Genomic DNA, 27,816 nt, shown 5'->3' on the forward strand with positions numbered 1-27,816 from the left:
CCACTGAAGTAGGCAGGCACCCCATCAACGCGGGTGGAAGTGAAGTCAATGAGGGCCTTTGGAGTCTCCCCAGGTTAAGTGGCCTCTCAGGTCAGTGTAGAGAAGTCTCTGACTGGCCCTTCCAGGGAGACTTGAGAAGCCTGTGTCACCGCCATCTGCTGGCAGGAACCTGCAATGACAGGCACACGGGATGCTGCAGAGATTCTGTGCAATCAGGGGGAGAAGAAACAATGAAGCCAAAATAGTCTGTGATAGGTGGACAGGTCTCTGTTGCTGTAGCATTTATTTCATGTCTCATTTTAAAATTGTAGCTCTGAATGGAAGGATTACTCTGAGGAGAAACTCCATCTCTAGATTTGCAAATATCCTCTCCTCTGGAACAGAGCAGAGCAGGAGCCTGAGGTTCTGGGTGGTGTCACCATCCTGCAGCGTCTCTCTCCTGTGATGTTATTCAGGTTCCATTCTCCAGAAAAGGTTCCATTTATGAGGCTCAGATCAGCAGGGCTGAGCTCAGGGTGGGGTGGTGTTGAGGGGACATTTATAGCAAGGCCCAGGGAGTTCAATGGTGAAAGACTTAGAGGACAGGGTTGTGGTAAAAAATATTGTGCGTGCTCTTTTTTGACTTACTCTTTGAATATGACAGTGATGGGCACCTATGGTCTTGGAATATCTTCCCCAAATGAAGATTTAACTAGTGATGTGGAGCTAATGTTTGTGCTAGACTACTACTGAAAGGTTAGCAGTCGGAATCCACCCGTGGGGCCTTGGAAGAAAGGCCTAGCGATGCACTTCTGTAAGATGAAAAGCCATTTGCTGTTGAGTTGATTCTGACTCATGGTGACCCCATGTGTGTCAATGGTATGATTTTCAATGATTCATTTCTCAGAAGTAGATTGCCTGGGTTTTTGTTTATTTGGTTTTGAGGTTACTATGCTTGGACTAGGAGCTCAGTGTAGAAACGGTTAAATATAATTTTTAAATAGTTAATTTTTTTTTTGATTCTTTCATGTGTGATGGTAAATCTTGCCCTTGTTATTCCATCTAGCCTGCAAGTGGAAGTCTGTCTTCCACTGGGTTTTAAAATTTTGGTGACTCTTTTTCTAATCTGTAGAAATTCAACATTTTCTTCTTCAGATCAGAAGTGACCCCGTTTTTGTTTTCCGTACCTTGCATACAATGTTAAGTTTGTCATTTGTTTCTTTGAATAAACTCGTATAACGCCCAAATGTGAAGTGTGAGCAGAACATTCATTCCCTGTTATTTCTGTTGCATCACATTCGAATTCATATCATGTTGTTGTTCTGCATCATCACATTGGGTCCGATTGATAGTGACCCTCTGTGTACAACAAACCGAAACACCCCCTGGTCCTGAGCCATCCTCACAACTTTGCTATGTTTGAGCCCAATGTTGCAGCCACTGTGTCAACCCAATTCTTTGAGGCTCTTTCTCTTTTTTGCTGACCCTCTACCTTATGACGCATGATCTCCTGCAGGGACTGGTCCGTCCTGATAATATATCCAAAGTAAGAGAGATGAAGTCTCACCTTCAAGGCTGAAGAGTCCCAGACCCACCTAGGCCATCCATACCTGGAAAGAAACTCTTTGAAGAGTTGGCATTCAATCACAACTTTACAAGGAAACCTGCTTGTTTTTTCCTCTCCATTTCCACAAATGATTCTAGAGCCCTCTTATCGGGTCCTAACCACTGTGGGCATGATAGGTTCCACTTTCTCTTTGGTTTGCACTTCCTTTGTGATCTTAGCCCTCCTGGAACCTCGCTCAATGTAGGCTCCCTGAGGACTTTCAATACCATTAATCAATGTAGGCTCCCTGAGGACTTTCAATACCATTAAATTCGGGGCCTGTCTTCAATGTAGGCTCCCTGAGGACTTTCAATACCATTAAATTCGGGGCCTGTCTTCCATTTCTCTGGCCCCTAGATAGCCACAGAATCCAATCTCAAGTATTTGCAGAGTCTTTTAGGTATCCTTCAGGATACAAGTATCTTCAGAGCTCAGATATTTTGTAGCTATAAATTTTTTATCAAACACTGAGGCGAAAATTTCCTATACTCTTCCCTTTCCTTCTATTTTTTTCCAGCATTTTCTATTGTTTCACGAAACTATTGTTTTGAGGAAACTAGTTGAACATTTATGGAACCTGAACTGATTTAAAATTGTTTTTAAGTTAAAATTAAAGCTATTCACTAGATTTTAGGTGTTTCAACCAGTTGTGATGCACTGCTAACCTAATGGTTGGCAGTTTAAACACACACAGTGATACTCTGGAATAAAAGCCTGTCAATCTGCTTCTATAAAGAATACAGGCAAGAAAACCCTATGGAGCAGCTCTACTGTGTAACACATGGAGTTGTCATGAGTTGGAATCCACTGGACTGCAAGTTTTTTTTTTTTTTTCTTCAAGATATTAGGGCTCCTTTTATGACCCTGCTTTGTATTTTCTAGTCATAAAATTACACTTTATATGATATATCTGGCTCTTGAAGTACATTGGCTAGTTTCACAACCTATCCCCCATGTAATATGCTTTCAATTCACTGACTGCTTTGCATAGGCCCCTCCAACAGCAGGCTGGCTGCTCAGATACTATAAACAGGACCTTTGTTATGGGAGCTGATCTGCATTGGGCAGGCAGGGGCAACAAGATGGTGCCACACACTCTGGTCCTCATGTCCCTGTTGCTCTGGGCCTCTGGTGAGGAATTAAAAGTGTTTCAATCCCTCCAGAGTAGTATCTTTCTCAAGTTGAAAAATGATTATAACATAGAGTGGGAAATGACAGTTATTTGCAAAATGGAACCAATTATTTGCTGATATGTAATATCACTAGATGTTGTGGTTTAAATGGTATATTTTAATGTATGTGTGAAAAGCTGTGTGTATATCTGTATGCATGGTAATTGTCTACTCTGATTGCAGGTTCCAGTGGGGACATTGTGCTGACCCAGTCTCCAGCCTCTCTGGCTAAGTCTCAAGGAGAAATGGTCACCATCAACTACAAGGCCAGCCAGAGTGTGAGCAAGAACTTAGCCTGGTACCAGCAGAAACCAGGACAGTCTCCTAAGCTGTTCATCTATAGGGCATCAAACCGGGCATCTGGGGTCCCTGACCGGTTCAGTGGCAGCGGATCTGGGACAGACTTCACTCTCAACATCAGGAATTTCCAGGCTGATGATGCCGCAGTTTATTATTGTCAGCAATATAATAACCTACCTCCCACAGTGCTTCAGCCTCGAACACAAACCTCCCCCAGAGGGCTACAGGCCAGTGAGTCTTCACTGTACCAGCTGCTTCCTTTCTGCTCAGCCCTGAACATGCCCGCTTCATCTCTCTGCTCCAAAGGCCACATCTCCTAATTCCTTGGAGTATGTGCAGGTTCCAGGAGAAACTTAAGGGATGTGGCTTCTACTGGATCCCCTTTTGTGGGAAATCATAGAAAGAAAGAATGCTCTAAAAAACTCCTATAGGCTCTGTCAGGAGTTTTCATATCACAGGAACCTGATTGTTTTACAAGGATAGATCACATGACTGATTTGGGGAAGGGTCCAGTGAGTTTTATACCCTGAAAGATTAGTTCTGTCTTCCTTCTGCCTTTTCTAATCTAGAACATTCTCATTTTTAATTCCTTATTTTCCTGAACCCTTTTCATTCTCTGCAATTACCCCTCACAGCTCTGGACCAAACCCAGTATAAAATCTGGGCCCTTCATGTTGAAAGCTTCCCTCACAGAAGGTAATCTTCTCTTTCTTTTTCCTTCCATGAAATCTGTTTCCAGCCAAGCCTCCCGGGCAATGTCAATGAAGGTGTTTTCTAACTCTAACTTCCCATTTTACTGCCCTTTTCTCCTCTCTCCATTTCTCTCAGTGGCACACATTCTTTCAAAGGCCAGTCCCTAACTCATTAACCTTATCACTCTAGAAACAGGGGCCAGCTTTTCCATGTTCTTTTTCATTAATTTCTCTTTAAATTAATCCCTTGGGCACCCAAGATTAATTTCGTGACTGAAGGAAATCATGATTCTTCCTTGTTGTTATTTGCCATCTTGTCAGCCCCTGAGTCATGACAACCCAACGAACAATAAGATCTGACTGTTGTCATCCATAGGATTTTCACAAGCTGATTTTTCAGAAGTAGATCACCAGGCCTTTCTCTCTAGTCTCTATTAGTCTGAAAGTGCTGCTAAAACCTGTTCAGCATCAGAACAACATGCATAGAGGAAGTGAGGTGAATGAGGCCTGTAGGTTCCTCCTCAGGTTTATGCAGATGCCAGCCTAAGTAGTGTTTCCAGTCAGTGTAGAGGAGACTCTGACTGGCCCTGCAGCTAATGGACACTTTCTCTCCTGGGAGACAGCAGAGATTCCGGCACCTACTGAGGAGGACTTGCCCTCTGGAACCTAAAATGACAGGCACACGAGGATGATCCAGAGATACTGTGCCATCAGGGATAGAAGGAAAATCAAACCAAAATGGTCTCTAACTGGGAAAAGTAGACAGGCCTGTGTGGCTTTTAACATTTATTTCATATATCTTTTCAAATTGTAGACCTATCTGAATAGAAGGATCACTCTGGATAGAAAACTCCATGTCTAGATTTTGTCACACCCGGAACATAGCAGAGCAGGAGGCTAGCATCTGGGTGGTGCCCGTCCTGTAGCTTCTCTTTGTGTGATGTTGTTCAAATTCCATGCCCCTAGAAACTGTATTTCATAGCTTTATTTATTTATTTCAATTTGGTTGTGGGAAGCCTGGTAGCACAGTGGTTAAGAGCTATGGTTGCTAATGAAAAGGTTAGCAGTTCGAATCTACTGGCCAGACCTTGGAACTTTATGGGGCAATTTTACTCTGTCCTATATGTCACTATGTGTTGGAATCGGCTCGATGGGAAATGGTTGCGTTTTTTTTTGGTTGCTGTTGAGAACATACCCAAGACAGCACACACTGATTCAACAGTTTCTATACTTCATACCTCTTTATGAGGTTCAGGTCACCAGGTGTCAGCTCAGGTTGGAGTGTGCCAAGCGAACATTTATGCAAAGCACCAGGGAGTGTAATGGTGAAATTCTTAGATCAAAGGATTGTGGTTCAGAAACTTCTAAACTGCATGTTTCTTATTTTTTGAATAGGGCAGTGCTATTTGAATATGGCAAATATGGTTTTTTTTTGGATTCTCTGATGAAAATAGTTATAATTTAGTTTTCCTGCCATAATTGCTGAAGGTGCCTGAGTGGTGCAGACAGTTTGTGCTCAGCTACTACCCTAAAGGTTGGCAGTTGGGACCCACCCAGTGGGACCCCAGAAGAAAGGCTTAGTGGTCTGCTTCCATGAAGATGACAGCACAGAAAAGTCTATGGAGCTTGGGTCTGCTCTGTAACACATGTGGTTGCTAGGAATTGGAATCAAGTCAGTGGTAATGGGTTTGATTTTGGTTGATTACAGTTTCTGGGAATGGAAATATAGTCTTGAAAAGCACTTATTGAAACTGTTCATGATGAAATGGTAAAATTGCTCAATTCACAGAGTCAAAAATGTTTGCAAAGACGTCATGGTCTTATACACAGAAAACCCTAAGGAATCCTCCAGAAAACTACTGAAACTAATATAAGTGTTCGGCAGAGTATCAGGTTACAGGATAAACATACAAAACTCAGTTGCATTCCTCTACATCAACAAAAAAGAACATCAAAGAGGAAACCACCAAATCAATACCATTCGCAGTAGCCCCCAAGAAGATAAAATACTTAGGAATAATTCTTACCAAAGATGTAAGAGACCCATACAAAGAAAACTACAAAGTACTACTGCAAGAAACTAAAAGGGACCTAGGTAAGTGGAAAAACATACCTTGCTCATGCATAGGAAGACTTAACATAGCAAAAATGTCTCTTCTGCCAAAAGCCATATATATATACAATGCACTTCCAATCCAAATTCCAACAAGATTTTTTAATATCATGGAGAAACAAATCACCAACTTCATATGGAAGGGAAAGAAGCCGCAGATAAGTGAAGCATTACTGAAAAAGAAGAACAAAGTGGGAGGCCTCACTCTGCCTGGTTTTAGAACATATTATACAGCCACAGTAGTCAAAACAGCCTGGTACTGGTCCAACAACAGACACACAGACCAATGGAACAGAATTGAGAACCCAGATATAAATCCACCCACATATGAGCAGCTGATATTTGACAAAGGCCCAGTGTCAGTTAATTGGGGAAAAGATAGTCTTTTTAACAAATGGTGCTGGCATAACTGGATATCCATCTGCAAAATAATGAAACAGGACCCATACCTCACACCATGCACAAAAACTAACTCCAAATGGATCAAAGGCCGAAACATAAAGTCTAAAACCATAAAGGCTTGGAAGAAAAAAAAAGGGAAACTTTAGGAGCCCTAATACAAGGCATAAACAGAATACAATACATTACTTAAAATAACGAAGGGAAACCAGATAACTAGGAAAAAAAAAAATTATAATCAAACACCTATGCTCATCTAAAGACTTCACCAAAAGAGTAAAAAGACCACCTACGGATTCAGAAAAAATTTTCGCTATGACGTCTCCGACCAGAGCCTGATCTCTAAAATCTATATGATTCTGCTAAAACTCAACCACAAAAAGACAAATAACCCGATTAAAAATTGGGTAAAGAATATGAACATGCACTTCACTAAAGAAGATTTTCAGGAGGCTAACGGATACATGAGGAAATGCTCTCAATCATTAGCCATTAGAGAAATGCAAATTAAAACTACAATGAGATTTCATCTCTCTCCAACACGGCTGGCATTAATTCAAAAAACACAAAATAATAAATGTTGGAGAGGCTGTGGAAAGATTGGAACACTTATACACTGTTAGTGGGAATCCCAAATGGTACAAGCACTCTGGAAAGTGATCTGGCATTTCCTGAAAAACCTAGAAATACAACTACCATACGACCCAGAAATCCCACTCCTCAGAATATATCCTAGAGAAATAAGAGCCTTTACACAAACAGACATATGCACGCCAAGGCTTATTGAAGCACTGTTTACAATAGCAAAAAGTTGGAAGCAACCAAGGTGTCCCTAAATGGACAAATGTATAAATAAATTATGGCACATTCACACAATGGAAAACTATGCATCCATAAAGAACAGTGATGAATCTGTTTAAGACCACTATTATAAGACCTTGAGAAATAGTTTAAACTGAGAAGAACCCATTCTTTTGTGGTTACAAGAGGGGGGAGGGAGGGAGGGTGGGAGAGGGTTATTTATGGATTAAATAGTAGATAAGAACTACTTTGGGTGAAGGGAAGGACAACACTCAATACAGGGGAGGTCAGCACAAGTGGACTGGACCAAAAGCAGTTTCCTGAATAAAGTGAATGCTTTGAAGGTCAGTGGAGCAGGGGCGGGCGCTTGGGGACTGTGGCTTCAGGGGACACCTAAGTCATTGGCAAAATAAATTCTTTTAAGAAAACATTCTGCATCCCACTCTGAAGCGTGGTGTCAGGAGTCCTAAAAGCTAGCAAGCGGCCATCTAAGATGCATCAATGAGTCTCAACTCACCTGGATCAAAGGAGAATGAAGGACACCAAAGTCATAAGGGAATTATGAACCCAAGAGACAGAAATGGGTACATGAACCAGAAACTACATCATCCTGAGACCAGAATAACTACATGGTGCCCGGCCAAAACCGATGACTGCCCTGACAGGGAGCACAACAGAGAACCCCTGAGGGAGCAGGAGAACAGTGGGATGCAGATCCCAAATTCTCAGAAAAAAGACCAGACTTAATGGTCCAAGACTAGAAGAATCCCAGCGGTCATGGTCCCCAAACCTTCTGTTGGCCCAGGACGGGGACCGTTCCCAAAGCCAACTCATCAGATATGGATTGGACTGGACAATGGGCTGGAGAGAGATGCCGACAAGGAGTGAGCTACTTGCATGAGGTGGATACTTGAGACTGTGTTGGCATCTCATGTCTGGAGGGGAGATGGGAGGGTAGAAGGGGTTAGAAACTGGCAAAACAGTCAGGAAAAGAGAGTCTGGAAGGAGGGAGCAGGATGACTCATTAGGGGGATAGTAAGTGGGAGTATGTAGTAAGGTGTATACAAGTTTTTATGTGAGAGACTAACTTGATTTGCAAACTTTCACTTAAAACACAATAAAAATTACTAAAAAAAAAATGTTTGCAAACAGAATGGTATCAGAGGCTTCCAATATCCAAAGTTTCATCACTGGTGTCCAGTGGTGGTGGACCCAGCCCATCTGTGGCGGTGGTGGGATCACATACAAACAGCTTCTTTCTCTGATTTATCGTGAACTGTGCTTTTGCCAGATGGTTTCATGTACATTTTCTACACCATGTTCTGTAGACATTCAGTCAGATCCACATGTCACCGGGTAATCATTTCATTTTCTGCTTAGTTTAGACTTGGTTGGTTTCTCTCGTTTGCAATCAAAATCCGTGACTGATAAGAATATATTCCAATATTTGACAGTATTAGATCATCATCAAAGTTTTTTTACCTCGAATATTAATGTTTATACTAAACAGTTTACATCTCTGATTTTTGGAGTTGCAAAAAAAAAACAAAAGTCATCAGTATATTGCTCATTTTTGTTGTTGTTGTTAGGTGCTGTCCAGTCAGTTCCAACTGTTAGTGACCATATGAACAACAAAATGAAACACTGCCCAACCCTAGGCCACCCTCATAATTCCTGTTATGATTGAGCCCATTGGTGCTGCCACTGAGTCAATCCATCTCGTTGAGGGTCTTCCTCTGTTTTTTTGACCCTCTACTTTACCAAGCATAATGTCCTTCTGCAGAGACTGATCCCTCCTCATAACATATCCAAAGTATGTGAGACAAAGATTCGCCACTCTGGCTGTAGTTCTTCCAAGACAAATTTGTTCCTTCTGGAAGTCCATGGTATCTTCAATATTCTTTGCCAACACAATAATTCAAAGGCATCAATTCTTCTTTGGTCTTCCTTATTCATTGCCCAACTTTCACATGCATAGGAGGCGATTGAAAACATCATGGCTTGGTTCAGGTGCATCTTAGTCTTTGAAGTGACGTCTTTGCTTTGTAACACTTTAGAGAGGTCTTTTGCAGCCAATTTCCCCAGTGCAATGCGTCCCTTGATTTCTTGAATTTTGCTTCCATGGGTATTGATTAGGGATCCAAGGACAATGAAATCCATGACAATTTCAGTGTTTTGTCCATTTATCATGATGTTACTTATTGGTCTAGTTGTGAAGATTTTTGTCTTCTTTATGTCGAAGTGTAATCCATACTGAAGGCTGTGGTCTTTGATCTTCATCAGTAAATGCTTCAAGACCTCTTCATTTTCAGCAAACAACTTTGTGTCATCTGCATTATGCAGGTTACTAAAGAGTCTTCCTCCAGTCCTGATTCCTCATTCTTCTTCATATAATTCATCTTGTCAAACTATTTTCTCAGCATAGAGACTGAATAAGTATGGTGAAAGGATACAACTGTGACACACACATTTTATGACTTTAACCCATGCAGCATCTCCTTATTCTCTTTGAATGACTTCCTGTTGACCTATGTACAGGCCCTCATGCACACACTTTGGTGTTCTGGAATTCCCATTCTTTGCAGTGTTATCCATAATGTGTTACAAACCACACAGTTGAATGCCTTTGCATAGTCAGTAAAACACAGGTGAATATCTCTCTGGTATTATCTGCTTTTAGCCAGTCTCCATCTGACATTAGCAATGATATCGCTTGTTCCACATTGTTGTCTGAATCTGGCTTGCATTTCTGGCAGTTCCCTGCCAATATACAGCTGTAGCTATTTTGAATGTATCTTGTTCGATGATTTCCACATTCAGTTGGAATACCTTTCACGGGAATAAGGATAAATATGGACACAGTCTTAAAATTCCTATCCTTAGAAAGAAAAATATTTCTGTCATTCTGTATCCTTCTAGTAGTTTATGCAGTAAATGTTATTCTACATCTTTCAGTTTGCTTTTTATTTTTAAAACCCAATTGATAAAATCCTAGAAATCATTTTTCTCGACACGAAGTAATTGGGGAAATTCCACACTTGCAGAATTAGTATCTTGTGTTCCCTATACATTTACAAAAGGCTTTTTGGGAGGCTCGAAAACGAGCATCTTCACAAATTCTTCTCAGGTACACTTCCCCTGAGGACATCTAATAGAGAATGATATTTCAACTACCTTAATTCAAGGGGAACTGTAAGTGGTAAAATGAGAAGCAGGGGGTTGGGAAAGTGGGAAAATACTAATAGCTAAATATCACCAAATATTATCCTGATGAAATATACAAAAAGCCTACTTAACCTCCACAGGCATTCAACTGTTGTTGCCACTGTCTGTGTCAAATGTCCACCTGTCATCCTGACTAAATTTAACTAACAAAGGTACACAGGTAGAAGAATTAGGATGAGCTCTCAGTCAGCTCTCCTGACATCTTGTCTAGTTGCTCAGAGGCACTTGGACCTCCTCCATTCTCCCTGCTGGCTCTGCCATGTCAAGACTGGCCCAGCTGATTGGCCACGAACAGGCAGCGTCTGAGATGTAAAAGAGGCACTCATGGTCCAGAGTCCTCAGCTTCAACCTATTCCCCTGAGGTCTCCGAAGCCTTCCTCTTAGCAGCCTCAGAGGATCTGCTGGGATTGCTCCCCACACAGGCCACACATTTGGGCAGCTAGGACACCCTAAGCGGAGAGGTTTGCGTGCAGGGCTGGACCACTGTGGGAGGAAGTCGTATACTTCGCTGTCAGTAATAAACTGCAACATCTTCAGCCTCCACCCTGCTGATTTTCAGAGTGAAATCTGTTCCTGACCCACTGGGAGCCGAGAGAACAGGCTTGATGCCCTGTAGATTAGGAGCTTTGGAGCCTGGCCTGGCCTCTGCTGGCCCTAGTTCAGATAAGGGTAACCATCACTATGTAGGAGGCTCTGACTCTACTTGTAGGAGATGGTGGCTGGCTCTCTGAGCAAGACTGGCAGAGAGACTGGAGTGTGGGTCACCACTGTATCCCCATGGGAAGTTAAAATTATGGGAGAGAAGTGAAAGGTTACATATGAATATTAAGAATGATTTTCAAGATTCCCTTTCCCTATTTATTTCAGGCTAATTAATTGTTTTTGTGTGACTGTGTTTGTGTGTGTGTGAAATTTTTATTCATACACCAAACCAGACAATTAAAAAAAAAAAAAAAAATAGCCTGAGAATGCCAGGCATAAAAGAGCCTCTTTCTTTTCTAAAATCTTCACCAGCAAGCAGGTCCCTCTTGTTCTTTTTCTCCTGAGTTTCACAGATCTGAACGCCACATTTCTCCCATACTGTGTGTGACATCCTCACCTAACTTGAGAACAGAATGCACAGGGGAACCAGTGGTGCCCTGAGAGCTGACCCTCCCTACCTCCTTCTCCTTTCCCATCCCCGGCCCCAGGAGCTGAGCAGGAAACCTCATTTTAGAAGTTGAACTGATGAGTCCTGGTAAGGAAAGGCAGATTAGAGCTGAACTTATATCTCAGCCTTTGCAGGGTAGATCCTCCCTGGGGAACAATATGCAAATCCCTTGGTGAGTGGTGCAGTGTGAAGAGAACCAAGTGGAGCGTGGGCCTCTCCTGTGAGGAAATAACAAAATGTCTCCTGTGTTTGGAGGAAAACCAACAGACAGAAAGTTGGTACTGCCTGCAGTAGTGGTAGCTCTGGAGTATAAAAGGCTGTATCCCTGTCCAGGACACAATGCGCATGGCCCTGAAACTGTAAGAAATCATCAGAGACCCTGAACATGGACAGATGAGTGTCTAGGGCCATCCTGCATGGTTCTCGCTCAGCTAACCTAAAAAAGGAATCATTCCCCACAACCACCATGCTGATCCACATAGTGTCTGCAAATAATGAGTTGGACTTGAGATCATTCGAGATTGTCTGGTATCCAATAGTTAAGCAGAAACTTTGGTGAAGGGTAAGGCAGTTCACAATAGTGCAGAAGCCAGCACAAGTTGTAAAAGACAAGGTCATGGTAGCTCCATAGATGCATCCAAACTCCCTAAGGGACCGAATTGCTGGGCTGAGGGCTGAGGGAACTGTGATCTTGGGGAATATCTAGCTCAACTGCCATAACATAATTTGTAAAGAATATATTCTACATTCTACTTTGGTGAGTAGTGTCTGGGGTCTTAAAAGCCTGTGAGCTGCCATCTAGGATACACCACTTGTCTCACCCCTTTGGGAGTAAGGAATAATGAAGAAAACTAAAGATACAAGGGAAAGGTTAGTCCAAAGGACTAATGGACCAAATCTACCACAGCTTCCACCAGACTGAGTCCAGTACAATGAGTGTCTTGCTACCATCACTGACTGCTGTGACAGAGACCATAATAGAGGTTCCCAGAAAGACCTGGAGATAAATGTAGAAAAAAATTCTAACTCAGAAAGAAAGACCAGACCTGCTGGCCTGACAGAGACTAGAGAAACCCTGAGAGTATGACCCGCAACATGCTTTCAGCTCAGTAATGAGTTCACTCCTGAAGTTTACCCTTCCGCCAAAGGTTGAACAGACCCAAGGAACAAACCAAGGCAAAGGAGTGCACCAGCCCTGGGACAGGAATTGAAAGGAAGGAGAGAATAGGAAAGATAACAATAGGGAACAAAGGATTGAGAAGGGAAAGTGTTGACATGTCATGGGGTGGTCAACTAATGTCATAGAACACTGTGTGTGCTAAATGTTTGATGAAAAAGAAGTTTGTTCTGTAAACCTTCATCTAAAGTACAATTAAAAAAACAAAAACAGATTCCTGCTAAAAAATATTGTCTGGTATATGGTGATACCAGGTTAATTGATTAAGAATGTTGGAATCTAGTGCTACAAACTCTCTTTCCCTGGGACTCAGTGAATGAAACTCCTAAAGAGCCTCAAGTCAAAAGAGCTTGATAGGAAAGAAAAAATTGTATCTCATACATACACAGCCAATAGCCCAGTTTAAGGCAAGAGGAAAAGAGGATAGAAATTTTATGCCTCAGGTAGTGAATATGATATTCCTGGTAACCACTTGTTGACCTTGATGAATATTCTATCTTACTTCCCTTTCTTTATATGCATAGATAATGTTGTTCTGTTAGGTCAGTAGTAAATCAAATATAATCGAATCAATTTGAATCAAATCAAATTGAATTAAATAGGATAGAATGAAATAACAAAATATGATAAAATGAAACCTCATCAAAGAAATTTGAGCTCCCTAGAATAGTCAGGGGATAAATCCATAAAGTTGAACAAAAATTTAGAGGCTATAAGACCTAGATAGAAACTTACTTGGGCAGATCTCACGCCTCTTTCATATTCTTTTCCTTGGAAATTAGGAACCTCCTTATTTGGTTCTCTCATATCCGAATATCTTGGCAGCCCTGGGTGAAATTTGAAACTAATTATGAGTATTGATCTTAATTGTGCATCCCAGAATGCACCAGCATTATTTATTTAAGGCAAAGCAAAGATTCAAGTCTCTGCGTGGCACAAACAGTTTACACTCACCTACTAAACCAAAGATTGATGACTCAAACCCCCCATTGGTGCCACCACAGAAAGGCCAGGAAATCAGCTTCCATAAGGATTACAGGGAAGGGAACCCTGTGGAGCTCACTTCTGCTGTGACACATATAGAGTAACCATTATTTGGAAGGACCATGAAGATAATGTTTTTTTATTATTATTATTATTTATTTTCATTTTTAAAAGGGCAAAACTTGTTGATTATATAAAAAAAGTATAGCAAATGTTTACTTGTCAATCATATTTCTGAGTAGCAAAAGAGCAACATCTTTTATTTCTGTCTTGATACTAAAGTTACAAGATTCATGAAAACTGATGTACCCTGGATTCAAACAGTACAATTAATATTGCTCGTAACAGTAGCTCTTTTACCCTCAGAATTTCTACAAAAAAAAAGATAGTGGAAAAACTCTGATAAAAGTTGCCCGAGATTGATATCTGCAGGCAAACAGAGGGACAGGGACAGGAAAAGGGAGACAGAGAGAGAGGAAGAATTTGACTCAATGGCAGTGAGTTTGGTTTTTTTGGTTTTACAACAGTAACACCTTAATGTGTCAGGCAAATACAGACATTTTGGACTCCAAGCTGAAACAGGAGGAACATGTCAAGAATTTGACCTGAGTGCCCCCTAGTGTTCTGCTGACTTAGGACCAAAAACCAAACTTGTGGTGGAGTGGAAAGGGACTCATAGTGATCCCAAAGGACAGAGTAGAATCACTGCATAAGGTTTCCAGGGAGCGCCTGGTGGATTCAAACTGCCAACCTTTTGGTTAGCAGGCTAACCCTTAACCAGTACGCCACCAGGGTTTCCTAAATACAAAAGAAGTACAGAATCTACACTCTCCAATGTTTGGCTCTCTTAACAAGAAGCCTTGGTTTTGCAGAGGTTAAAGTGTTTGGATGGTAACCAAAAGGTCTGTGGTTTGAACCCACCATCCGCTCTGCAGGAGAAAGATGGGGCATTCCACTTCCGTTAAAGATTTACACCCTTGGAAACTCTATGGAGCACTTCAACTCTGTCCTAGAGGGCCGCTATGAGTCAGAATCCACCCAAGGGCAGTGGGTTAACTAGAGCACCTGCTTCCATAAAGAAACCCTATGGGGCAGTTCTACTCTGTCCAGAAAGGTTTCTATGACTCGGAAGTGACTCAACAGCAGCAGGTTATTAAACTAGAGCTCAGGGGTCCCTGGGTGTTGCAAGCAGTTCAAACACTTGGCTGCTGAGCAAAAGGCTGGAAGTTTGAGTCTCCAAGAGGCTTATCAGGAGAAAGGCAAGTTGGCCTGCTTCAGACCAGTCAGCAGTGAAAACCCTATGGAGCCCAGTTCTACTCTTACACACACGGGGTCACCATGAGTCTCAGCTGACAACGTTGTAACTGGCTAAGTAGAGCACAAATCCAGGGATCATGTCAAGATGAGCTAGGGGGTCTGAAAACGACCTGGAGGCTCTTCCCGGGATGCCAGGCAACATGTTGGCTGAGGTCTGGTGGCTGATGTCCCCTAGTTGAAGGTGATCTTAAGCTTTTATTTCTGAGATGTAGCCTTTACGGCTGGCACAAAATGGTGTGAAATATTGTCCCCCCTTAAGATAAATGTTGTGTACCCCATAGACAAGGTGTAAGGAGGAATATACATTCTATCTCTGCATCTTTACTGTGTGCCTTTTTTCTTAAAGGAACGAAGCAACTGGTAGGCCTCTTTGAGTTCTGGACTTTCATTCCACCCCCAGGTGTACTGGTGTGGCCCCTTCACCAGGTACATGGAGTCGGCCAGCACTGAGAGGGCCTCAGCGTAGCAGAGGCTCTGTAGCACGTCCATCATGCAGTGCGGTCAGTTAGGATGTAGGAGACTGAACAAGGCTATCAACCATCCTGACATAACTGACACTTAGAGGACACCCTCCAAACAACAGCAGGAAACACTTTTCTTTTAAAACACTTGCTAAGATAGGCCTATAAAATCTCTCAATTAAATTCAATGAGTTCAAATCATGTGAATTATGGCCCTTCAGCTGCTGGGGACTCTCTCCCAGGGAGACAGCCAGGGTCCTGGAGACTGTGTCATCGCCATCTGCTGGCAGGAACCTGCAATGACAGGCACATGGGATGATCCAGAGATTTGCAATCAGGGATCCAAGAAACAACCTAACCAAAATAATCTCTATCTGCGATAGGCGGACAGGCCCGTGTCACTTGTAGCATTTTTTCATATCTCATTTTAAAATCGTAGCTCTGAATGGAAGGATTACTCTGAAGAGAAAACTCCATCTCCGTGTTTAAAAATATACTCTCCCCTGGAACAGAGCAGAGCAGAAGCCTGAGGTTCTGGGTGGTGTCACCATCCTGCAGCTTCTCTCTCGTGCGATGTTGTTCAGGTTCCACCCTCCAGAAAAGGGTCCATTTATGAGGCTCAGATCAGCAGGGCTGAGCCCAGGGTGGGGTGGTGGTGAGGGGACATTTACGGCAAGAGCCAGGCACTTTGATAGTGAAAGTCTCAGAGCACAGGGTTGTGGGAGAAAATCTTGTAGGTGCTCTTTTCTGACTCACTCTTTGAATATGGCAGTGATGGGCACCTATGATCTTGGATTATCTTCCCCAAATGAAGATTTAACTAGTGATGTGGAGCTAATGTTTGTGCTAGACTACCACTGAAAGGTTAGCAGTTCGAATCCACCTCTGGGTCCTTGAAGAAAGGCCTAGCGATGCACTTCTGTAAGATGAAAAGCCACTTGATTCTGACTCATGGTGACCCCATGTGTGTCAATGATATGGTTTTCAATGATTAATCTTGGAAGTAGATCGCCAGGTTTTTGTTTATTTTATTTTATTTGTTTTGAGGCTAGGACTAGAGCTGAGTGTATTAACTGTTAAATATAGTTTTTAATTAGTTAATGATTTTTTGATTGTTTCATACATGGTGGTAAATCTTCTCCTTGTTATTCCATCTAGCCTACAAATGGAAGTCTGTCTGCTGCTGAGTTTTAAAATTTTGGTAACTCCATTACTAATTTGTAGAAATTCAACTTGTTCTTCTTCAGATCTGAAGTGTCCCCATTTTTGTTTTCTGTACCTTGCATACAATGTTAAGTTTGTCATTTGTTTCTTTGAATAAACTGGTATAATGCCCAAATGTGAAGTATGAACAGAGCTCTTTCTGTTCCCTGTTTTTTCTGTTGCATCACATTCGTATTCATATCATGTTGTTGTTCTGCATCATCACATTGGTTCCAACTGATAGTGACCCTCTGTGTACAACAAACAGAAACACCCCCTGGTCCTGAGCCGTCCTCACAGCCTTTGCTATGTTTGAGCCCAATGTTGCAGCCACTGTGTCAACCCATTTCTTTGAGGCTCTTTCCCTTTTTCTCTGACCCTCTACCTTATGACGCATGATCTCCTGCAAGGACTGCTCCCTCCTGATAATATATCCAAAGTAAGAGAAATGAAGTCTCATCTTCAAGGCTGAAGAGTTCCAGGCACACCGAGGCCATCCATACCTGGGATGAAACTCTTTAAAAGTTGGCATTCAGTCACAACTTTACAAGGAAATCCTGCTTGATTTTTCCTCTCCATTTCCACAAATGATTCTAGAGCCCTTTTATCAGCTCCTACCCACTGTGGGCATGATAGGTTCCACTTTCTCATTGGTTTATATTTCCTTTCTGATCTGAGCCCTCCAGAACCCTAGCTCAGTATGGGCTTCCTGAGGACTTTCACTACAAGTAAATTCGGGGCCTGTCTTCCATTTCCCTGGCCCTTCCATAGCCCCGGAATCCAATCTCAAGTGCTTACAGTCTCTTTTAGGTATCCTTCAGGATACAGTATCTTCAGAGCTCAGACATTTTCTAGCTATAAATTTTTATCAAACACTGAGACAAAAATTTCCCGTATTCTTTCCTTTTCTTCTATTTTTTTCTAGCATTTTTTACTGTTTCACAAAACCGTTGATTTGAGGAAACTAGTCCAACATTTATGGAACCTGAATCCATTTCAAATGGTTTTTTGTTAAAATTGAAGCTATTCGTTAGATTTTAGGTGTTTCAAGCAGCTGAATGGGCGGCTAACCTGAATATTGGCAGTTTGAACACACCCAGGGCTACCCTGGAAGAAAAGCCTGTCAGTCTGCTTCTATAAAGAATGCAGGAAAGAAAACCCTATGGGGCAGCTCTACTGTGTAACACATCTGGTTTTGATGAGTTGGAATGTGCTGGACTACAAGTTTTTTTTTTTGTTTTTTTGAGAGGTATTAGAGCTTCTACTATCTTGCTTTGTTTTTTCTCTTCATAAAATTATACTTTATGTGATATATTTGGCTCTTGAAGTACATTGGCTAGTTTCACAACCTATCTCCCATGTAATTTGCTTTCCATTCACTGACTGCTTTGCATAGGCCCCTCCAACACCAGGCTGGCTGCTCAGATACTATAAACAGGGCCTTTGCTATGGGAGCTGATCTGCATCAGGCAGGCAGGGGCAGCAAGATGGTGCCACACACTCTGGTCCTCGTGTCCCTGTTGCTTTGGGCCTTTGGTGAGAAATGAAAAGTGTTTCAACCTCTCCAGAGTAGTATCTTTCCACAGTTGATAAAGGATTTTAACGCATAATGTTAAATGACAGTTATTTGTAAAATGGAACCAATTATTTGTTGATATTTAAAATTAATATCACTAGAGGTTGTGGTATAAATGGTATATTTTGTTGTATGCGTGAAAAAGTGTGTGTATGAATGTATACATGGTAATTGTCTACTCTGATTGCAGGTGCCAGTGGGGACGTTGTGCTGACCCAGTCTCCAGCCTCTCTGGCTAAGTCTCAAGGAGAAACGGTGACCATCAACTGCAAGGCCAGCCAGAGTGTGAGCAGCTACTTATCCTGGTACCAGCAGAAGCCAGGACAGGCTCCTAAGCTGCTCATCTATAGCGCATCCAGCCGGGCATCTGGGGTCCCTGACCGGTTCAGTGGCAGTGGGTCAGGGACAGACTTCACCTTCACCATCAGCAACTTCCAGCCTGAAGACGCCGCAGTTTATTACTGTTTCGCAGGTTATTCTTATCAAGCTCCCACAGTGTTTTAGCCTCGAACAAAAACCTCCTCCCGAGGGTAAAGCCAGTGAGTCTTCAGTGCACCAGCTGCTTCCTTTCTGCTCAGCCCTGAAAGTGCACGCCTCCTCTCTCTGCCTCAAAAACCACATTTCCCGACTAATTCCTTGGAGTATGTGCAGGTTTCAGGAGAAACTTAAGGGATGTGGCTTCTTCTCGATCCCCTTTTGTGGGAAATTATAGAAAAAAGAAAGCTCTAAAAATCTCTTGTAGGCTTTGTCAGGAGTTTTCATATCACAGGAACTTGCTTGTTTCACAAGGATAGATCACATGACTGATTTGGGGAAATATCCAGTGTGTTTTACCCCCTGAAAGATCAGTTAGTTCTCTCTTCCCTGTGCTTCCTTGCCTCTGAAATGTTCTCATTTTAATTCTTAGATTTCCTGGACTTTTTTCTTTCTTATCAGTCACCCCTCACAACTGTGGACCTAACCCAGTATTAAACTGGGGCCCCTTTTACTTAAAATCTCCCTTACAGGACAAAATATTCCTATCTTACTTTTTCCTTCCATGGGTCCTGTTTTCAAACAAAGCTTTCCTGGTCAATGGCAATGAAGGTGTTTTCTTGCTCTAAGCTCCCATTTTACTACCCTTTTCTCCTCTCCATTTCCGTCAGTGACACTCATTCTTTCAACGGTGAGACTCTAACTCATTAACCCTTTTACTCTAGAAACATGTGACAGCTATCCCATGTTCTTTTTTCATTAGTTCTCAATTCCTCTTTACATTAATCCCTTGGGTGGGCAAGTTTAATTTAGTGACTGAAGGAAATCATGGTTCTTTCCTGTTGTTAGCTGCCACCTTGTGACTCCATGACTCATGACAATTCAATGAACAATATTATTGTTGTGATCCACAGGGTTCTCACTGGCTGATTTCTCAGAAGTAGAAGACCAGGCCTTTCTTCCTAGTCTGTATTAATCTGCAAGTGCTACAGAAACCTGTCTAGCATCACAACAAGATGTGTAGAGGAAGTGTGGTAAATGAGGTCTGTAGGTCCCTGCTCCGGTTTATGCTGACAACCCAAGTAGTGTTCCCACTCAGTGTAGTTGAGAACTTGACTGTCCCTGCAGCTAGGGAGACTGTCTCTCCTCGGAGGCAGCAGAGATTCTGGCACCTACTCAGCAGGATCTGCCCCTGGAACCTAAAACATCAGACACACGAGGATAATCCAGAGATGCTGTGTAATCAGGGAGAGAAGGAAGATCAAACCAATGGTCTCTAACTGGGACAAGGGGACAGGCCTGGTTGGCTTGTAGCATTTATTTGATATCTCATTTCAAAATGTAGGCCTATCTGAATAGGAGGATCACTCTGGAGAGAAAACTCCATGTCTAGGACATGAGCCTTCTTGGGCAGATAGAGGAAGTGTGCATGTTCAGGACTGTGGAGGAAGGAAGCAGCTGGTGCAGTGAAGACTCACAGGCCTCCAGCCCTGGGAGGAGGCTTGTGTTCCAGGCTGAAGCACTGTGAGAGGGTAGCCATAATGTTGCTAACAGCAATAACCTGCCTCATCCTCAGCCTGGAGGCTGCTGATGGTGACAGTGAAGTCTGCCCCAGACCGACTGCCACGACGTCGGTCAGGGATCTCAGATGCCTAGTGGGATGCAAAGGAGATAAACAGCTTAGAAGCCTGTGCTGCTTCCTGCCGATACCAGGCTAAAATGCTGCTCACACTTTGGCTGGACTTGTACTGATGGTGACCTTTCCTCCTGGAGACACAGTCAAGGAGACTGGAGTCTGTGTTACCATGATGTCCCCACTGATACCTACAATCAGAGAGGACAATTAGTATACATACACGCACACACTTTCTCCTAGGCACATTAAAATACACCATTTTAAATGTGCATTTCAGTGGAAAACGTGTCACACATCATTAACCCATTATTTACCACTACGTCCTAAAATCATTTTTCAGCTCTACAAAGAAACTTCTCTAAAGGGATTGAAGCACTTTTCATTTCTTACCAGAGACCCAGAGCAAAGGAACATGAGGACAGGAGCCTGGAACACCATCTTGTTGCCTTTACCTGCCTGATAAAGATCAGCTCCCATTGCAAAGTCCCCATTTATAAAATATGAGCAGCCAGACTTGGCCTGGAGGATCTATGCAAAGCCATCATTGAATATGGAAGCAAAGTACATGGGCAATTGGTTGTGAAACTAAGCAATGTAAATCAAGATCCAATAAGTAGAAAAGACAAAGAAGTCAACTTAGAAGCTCTAATATCAACTAAGAAGCTCTAAAACTACAAACATGAGCTTCTCTTAAGAAGAGTTTCTATTTGAAATAAAGGAAAAAAAATGAAATGGGTTAAATGATGGGCTAGTTTCCTGAGATCTACAACCCAGGTGAAATAATACAAAATGCTGGAAATATATAAAAGCAAGAACAGATGACAATGGACAACTTTTGGCTCACTTTTTGATAAAAATTTATGACCAGAAAATATCTGAGTTCTAAAGCCACGTTGTATCCTGACAGACAGTTTAAGGTCACTGCATACATTAAAGATTTAATTCTAGCGTATGTAAGATCGAAGGAAATGGAAGACAGGCCCAGAAATTACCCAAGTGGGGAGTCCTGAGGGACCCTATGTTGTGCTAGAGCCAAGGGAGGAGGACTATAATCCCAAAGTCAATGTGAAGCAAAGAAAGACAACCTATCCTTCCCACAACTCCTAGAAAATGATCAAAGGGCTCTAGGGCCATTGTGGAAAAGGACAGGAAAAAATAAGCAAGATTTCCTTGGGAAGTTGTGTCTGAAAGTCAACTTTCCAAGGAGTTTCACTCCAGGAGTGTATGATCCAGGTGATTCTGGAACTCCCCAACCGGGAAATTTGTTTCAGAAAGCCCAATAGATAGGTCCGACAAGTGGAAGGTGCTCTGGAAGAGGACACAGCCAGCATAAATCCTCAGGACACCTCACAAATAATTTTTCAAAGACTGATACCCCCAAGAAGTCAGACATCCTTAACAGCCAAGAACATGAGATAACTGGGATATGAATATGAAGGTGATGCAACTGAAATAACAGAGAACAAAAGGCATTCTCTTCACGCTTTAGATTTGGGAGCTGTGTGAGTTTATTTAGACAAATAAATGATAAACTTTAGATTGCACTCAAGGCACAAAAACTAAAAGCAGGGCACTACAGATCTGAAAAAAAATTTCCAGAAATTAGATACACAATTCATGTCTGTCAGTGTGTCATACTGTGGGGACTTGCGTACTGCTGTGATGCTGGTAGCTATGCTGCTGATATACAAATACCAGGAGGGTCACCACAGTGGACAGATTTCAGCTGAACTTCGAGACCAAGACAAACTAGGAAGAAGGACCTGGTGGTCTGCTTCTGAAAGAATCAGCCCGGGAAAGCCTTATTAATAGCAGGAGAACAATGTCCGTTACAGTGCCAGAAGATGAGCCCCTCAGGCTGGAAGGCACTCAAAAGACGACTGGGGAAGAGCTGCCTCCTTAGAGTTGACTTTATTGACACGCATGGAGTCAAGCTTTCGGGATACTGGTGTGGTGATGTGGCATGACTGAAAATGAGAAGAAACAGCTGAACATCCTTTAATAATTGAAATGTGGAATGTAAGAAGTACGAGTCTTAGAAAGTGAGAAATTGTCAAAAATGAAATAGAATGCATAAAGATCAATATCCTAGGCATTAGTCAGCTGAAATGGACTAGTATTGGTCATTTTGAGGAGGAAAATCATGTGGTCTACTATGCAGGGAATGACAACTTGAAGGGATGACGTTGCACTTTTCATCAAGAAGAACATTTCAAAATCCATCCTGAAGTACAAGGCTGACAGTGATAGAATAACATCTACAGGCCCACAAGTAAGACTTGTTAATACAAGTAGTATTCAAATTTACCCACCAAAGACCAAGGCCAAAGAAGAAGACATAGAAGATTTTTACCAACTTCTTTGGTCTGAAATTGATTGAATATCCAGTCAGGATGGTGAATGGGATGAGAAAGTTAGAAACAAGGAAGGATCAGTAGATGGAAAATATGGCCTTGGTGGTAGAAAGAATTGTGGAGATTGCATAATTTGGGGAGTATGAAAAGAGATGGTCTCAGCTTGGTGACTACCTAGAAGTCTTTCAATGAGTTAAACAGGACATAAATGGAGGGGGATGTGAAATCAGCAGAGTTTTCAAAAATGATGTTTCATGCTGATAGAAGTGATGCTAAAGTGAGAGGAACACGGATAACTCAGAAAAGAGAGGTGAGGAATGACAAGATGCCCTTGGAAGGGACAGCAGTATACGAGCAGAGGGCCTGGCCTCAGGTAGGCGGACTGTCTGCTCATCTACAGTAATAGGAAGGAAGGAACGAAGGCAGCACATGCGGGTGTAGACGCCTGTGGGTCAGAAGATGCATGAGAGGCGCTAGTGCAAGCTCTTCCAAGAAACAGGAAATGAGGTCATTTGCTGAAAGGCAGGATGAGAAGTAGGTATTAAAATTTGAAGAGAAAAGAAGAGAGAAAGGGTGGAGACCGAACCAACCAGGTAAATGAAGGAACATAGTGAGGCAGGATAAAGGGCTGTCCTGAGGTAAAAAAAAGAGGGAGTGTGCATAAATTTACAATGAGAGAATCAAAATAATTATGCATTTTTTTCCAGCCACATTGTGAACATGGATGCAGGTGTGTGGAGGGTAGAGTTTTTTCCAGGGTTTAGGTTTTGCAAAATGAATGTGATGAAATCATGGAGGGGCTATGGCATTCTTGGTTTGGGTGAGGGCATTATTATAAAGGAGAAGCTTGGAATTTACAGTGGGTATGAATTGAATATCAACTAAGTGGCAGCTAACAACAAGAAGTAGGGAAATGGGAATATGAGGGGTGCAGAGAAAGCCGAAATAGATTTGTTAAAAACTTCTAAGAAGAAGCTAAAATTCTGTCTTATAAAATACAAAAAAAAAAAAAAGAGACACTCTGTTTTTTAATTTTTCTTGTGATTGATGGACCTTATTTTCTGTTTCTCAGGTTTTTTTTTTTAAACATATTTGGGATAATATAACTTGTATTGCTTTTATACAAAAGGCAAGCAGGGATCTAGTATTTTTCATTCCTGAGATGTTTTCTCTGACATAAACTTGAGTGGGGAAACAGGGACAGGAATGCTCAGGGGATAAGGGCTCTAGACTTTGGCCTAGAGAGGAGGTGCTATTCTGGGGCAGCAGTAAAGGTGTTTGGGAGTCAGGGTTGAGGCAAGTTAGAGAGAGTCAGATGGGACTGCAAATGGCCACCTAGTGACCCCAGGGTGACGGCTGAAAGCAGATTTAAAGGAAGCGAGCAGAAAGGGCTGGAGGCCTGCTCTCTTTTGGAGCCAGAGAAGGCCTAGTTGCCGATTTTCTGACTACTTCATGCCAACTGTTTTCCTTGATCAAAACAAATAAACCACAGCAATCTCTGCAAGAATGCCTAGTAAGTGAGACCTTCCCCCACCTCTGCCCTGGTAAGAGGTTTATATCTGGGGTCACATTATTTTGAGAGGATATCTTGATTTTCCAACACAGCAGTTTGTTGTACTATCTTTGATCTGATGGTGAGGATGGTGAGAGCGAAGTTGGCCTCAGACCACCACCACTGAAGCGGGTGGGCACCCCATCAACGCGGGTGCAAGTGAAGTCAATCAGGGCCTTAGGAGTCTGTCTAGGTTAAGTGGCTTCTCAGGTCAGTGTAGAGAAGACTCTGACTGGCCCTTCAGCTGATGGAAGGTCTTTCAAGGAAACTTGTGAAGCCTGTGTCACCGCCATCTGCTGGCAGGAACCTGCAATGACAGTCACAGGGATTGATGCAGAGATTCTGTGCAATCAGGGATACAAGAAACAATGAAGCCAAAATAGTCTAACTGTGATAGCTGGACAGGCCTCTGTTACTGTAGCATTTATTCCATGTCAATCCATTTCTTTCAGGCTCTTTCTCTTTTTCGCTGACCCTCTGCTTTATGATGCATGATCTCCTGCAGGTCCTCCTGGTCCCTCCTGATAATATATCCAAAGTAAGAGAGACGAAGTCTCACCTTAAAGGCTAAAGGCTTCCCGGCCCACCAAGTCCATCCATAACTGGAAAGGAACTCTTTGAAGAGTCAGCATTCAACCACAACTTTACAAGGAAATCCTGCTTATTTTTTTCCTCCCCATTTCCACAAATGATTCTAGAGCCCTCTTATCTGGCCCTACCCCCTGTGGGCATGATAGGTCCCACTTTCTCTTTGGTTCACACATCTTTTGTGATCTCAGCCCTCCTGGACACTAGCTCAATATAGGCTCCCTGAGGACTTTCAATAGGAGTAATTCAGGGCCTGTCTTCCATTTCTCTGGCCCTTCCATAGCCCCGGAATCCAATCTCAAGTGATTGCAGTGTCTTTTAGGTATCCTTCAGGATACAAGTATCATCACAGCTCAGAGATTTTTTAGCTATAAATTTTATCAAACATTGAGGCAAAATTTTTCCATATTTTTCCCTTTCTTTGTTTTTTTTTTCCCAGCATTTTTTATTGTTTCACAAAACTGTTGATTTGAGGAAACTAGTCCAAAATTTATGGAACCTGAACCCATTTAAAACTGTTTTTAAGTTAAAATTGAAGCTCTTCATTAGATCTTGGGTGCTTCAAGCAGTTGTGATGGGCTACTAACCTAAAGGTTGGCAGTTTGAACACACCCAGTGGTACCCTGGAAGAAAAGCCTGTCAGTCTGCTTCTATAAAGAATACAGGAAAGAAAACCCTATGGAGCAGCTCTACCATGTAACACATGGGGTTGTCATGAGTTGGAATGAACTGGACTGCAAGTTTTGTTTTGTTTTGTCTTAGATATTAGAGCTTCTATGACCCTGCCTTGTGTTTTGTAGTCATAAAATTATACTTCATGGGATATATTTGGCTCTTGAAGTACATTGGCTACTTTCACAACCTATCCCCCATGTAATTTGCTTTCAATACACTGACTGCTTTGTATAGGCCCCTCCAACACCAGGCTGGCTGCTCAGATACTATAAACAGGGCCTTTGCTGTGGGAGCTGATCTGCATCAGGCAGGCAGGGGCAGCAAGATGGTGCCACACACTCTGGTCCTCATGTCCCTGTTGCTCTGGGCCTCTGGTGAGAAATGAAGAGTGTTTCAATCTCTCTAGAGTAGTATCCTTCTAGAGTTGAAAAAAGATTTTAACATATAGTGGGAAGTGACAGTTATTTTCAAAATGGAACCAATTATTTGCTGATATGTAATATCACTAGAAGTTGTGGTATAAATGGTATATTTTCATGTATGTGTGAAAAAAGTGTGTGTACATATGTGTGCATGGTAATTGCCTACTCTGAGTGCAGGTGCCAGTGGGGACATTGTGCTGACCCAGTCTCCAGCCTCTCTGGCTAAGTCTCAAGGAGAAACGGTCACCATCAACTACAAGGCCAGCCAGAGTGTGAGCAGCTACTTAAACTGGTTACAGCAGAAGCCGGGACAGACTCCTAAGCGACTCACCTATAGCGCAACGAACCGGGCATCTGGGGTCCCTGATCGGTTCAGTGGCAGTCGGTCTGGGACAGACTTCACTCTCACCATCACCAACTTCCAGGCTGAAGACGCTGCAGTTTATTACTGTCTGCAAGGCTATAATAATCCACGCACAAGGCTTCAGCCTCGAACACAAACCTCCTCCCGGGGGCTACAGGCCAGTGACTCTTCACTGCACCAGCTGCTTTCTTTCTGCTCAGCCCTGAACATGCACTCTTCCTCTGTCTGCCCCAAGGACCTCATCTCCTAACTAATTCCTCATAGTATTTGTAGGTTCCAGGGGAAAATTAAGGGATGTAGCTTCTTCTGGATTCCCTTTTGTGGTAAAATATACAAAAAGAATGCTGTAAAAATCCCTTCTACGCTTTTTCAGTTTTCATATCACAGGAACCTACTTGTTTCACATGGGTAGGTCACATGACTGATTCGGGAAAGGGTCCAGTGAGTTTCTACCCTGAAAGATCAGTTCTGTCTTCATTGTGCCTTCTTGACTCTCGAAAGTTCTCATTTTAATTCATTATTGTCCTGGACTTTTTACTTTTTCTGTAATCAACCCTCACAACTCTAACCCGATATTATACCTGGATGCTTCATATTCAAAATCTCCCTCACAGAAGGTAATCTTCCTCTCTTACTTTTTTCCTTCCATGGATCCTGTTTTCCAGCCAAGCCATCCTGGTCAATGTCAATGAAGGTGTTTTCCTGCTCTAAGCTCCTATTTCACTGGCCTTTTCTCCCCTCCCCATGTCTTTCAGTGGCACTCATTCTTTCAAAGGCCAGTCTCTAACTCATTAACCCTATCACCCTAGAAACATGTGACAGCTTTCCCATGTTCTATTTTCATTAGTTGTCAATTCCTCTTTAAATTAATCCCTTGGGCGCCCAAGATTAATTTAGTGACTGAAGGAAATCATGGTTCTTTCTTGTTGTTAGTTGCCATCTTGTCAGCCTCTCAGTCATGATAACCCAATGAACAATAACCTCTGAATATTGTCATCTAAAGGGTTTTCATTGGCTGATTTTTCACAAACAGATCACCAGGCCTTCCTCTCTAGTCTCTGTTAGTCTGAAAGTGCTGCTGAACCTGTTCAGCACCACAACACCATTCATAGAGGAAGTGAGGTGAATGAGGCCTGTAGGTCCCTCCTCAGGTTTATGCAGATGCAAGCCTAAGTAGTGTTTCCAGTCAGTATAAAGGAGACTCTGACTGGCCCTGCAGCTAATGGAGACTTTCTCTCCTGGGAGACAGCAGAGATTCTGACCCCTAGTGAGCAGGATCTGCCTGCTGGAACCTAAAAAGACAGGCACCCGAGGATGATCCAGAGGTACTGTGCAACCAGGGATAGAAGGGAAATCAAACCAAAATAGTCTCTAACTGAGACAAGTGGACAGGACTGTGTGGCTTGTAACACTTATTTCATAACCCTTTTCAAATCGTAGACCTATCTGAATAGGAGGATCACCGTGGAGAGAAAACTCCATGTCTAGGTTTTGTCTCGCCTGGAACATAGTAGAGCAGGAGCCTAGCATCTGGGTGGCACCTGTCCTGCAGCTTCTCTTTGTGTGATGTTGCTCAGATTCCATCCCCCAGGAAAC

General features: G+C 42.5%; 2 gene segments (V, D, J or C); both read left to right on the plus strand.

Moving 5' to 3' along the window:
• Positions 1–18,659, plus strand: part of LOC126060263 (immunoglobulin kappa variable 4-1-like) — a 191,257-nt gene extending 172,598 nt beyond the window's left edge. Inside the window, 1 exon segment of the V gene segment in view lies at positions 18,346–18,659. Within this exon segment, the coding sequence occupies positions 18,346–18,659 (314 nt within the window).
• A 1,511-nt stretch (positions 18,660–20,170) lies between these two features.
• The window catches only part of LOC126060264 (immunoglobulin kappa variable 3-20-like), a 51,924-nt gene continuing 44,278 nt past the window's right edge, over positions 20,171–27,816 (plus strand). The window contains 2 exon segments of the V gene segment in view: positions 20,171–20,222; positions 22,945–22,992. Of these exon segments, the coding sequence occupies positions 20,171–20,222; positions 22,945–22,992 (100 nt within the window).

The sequence above is a fragment of the Elephas maximus genome, chromosome 17 (assembly GCF_024166365.1).
Source record: "Elephas maximus indicus isolate mEleMax1 chromosome 17, mEleMax1 primary haplotype, whole genome shotgun sequence".
NCBI lineage: Eukaryota > Metazoa > Chordata > Mammalia > Proboscidea > Elephantidae > Elephas > Elephas maximus.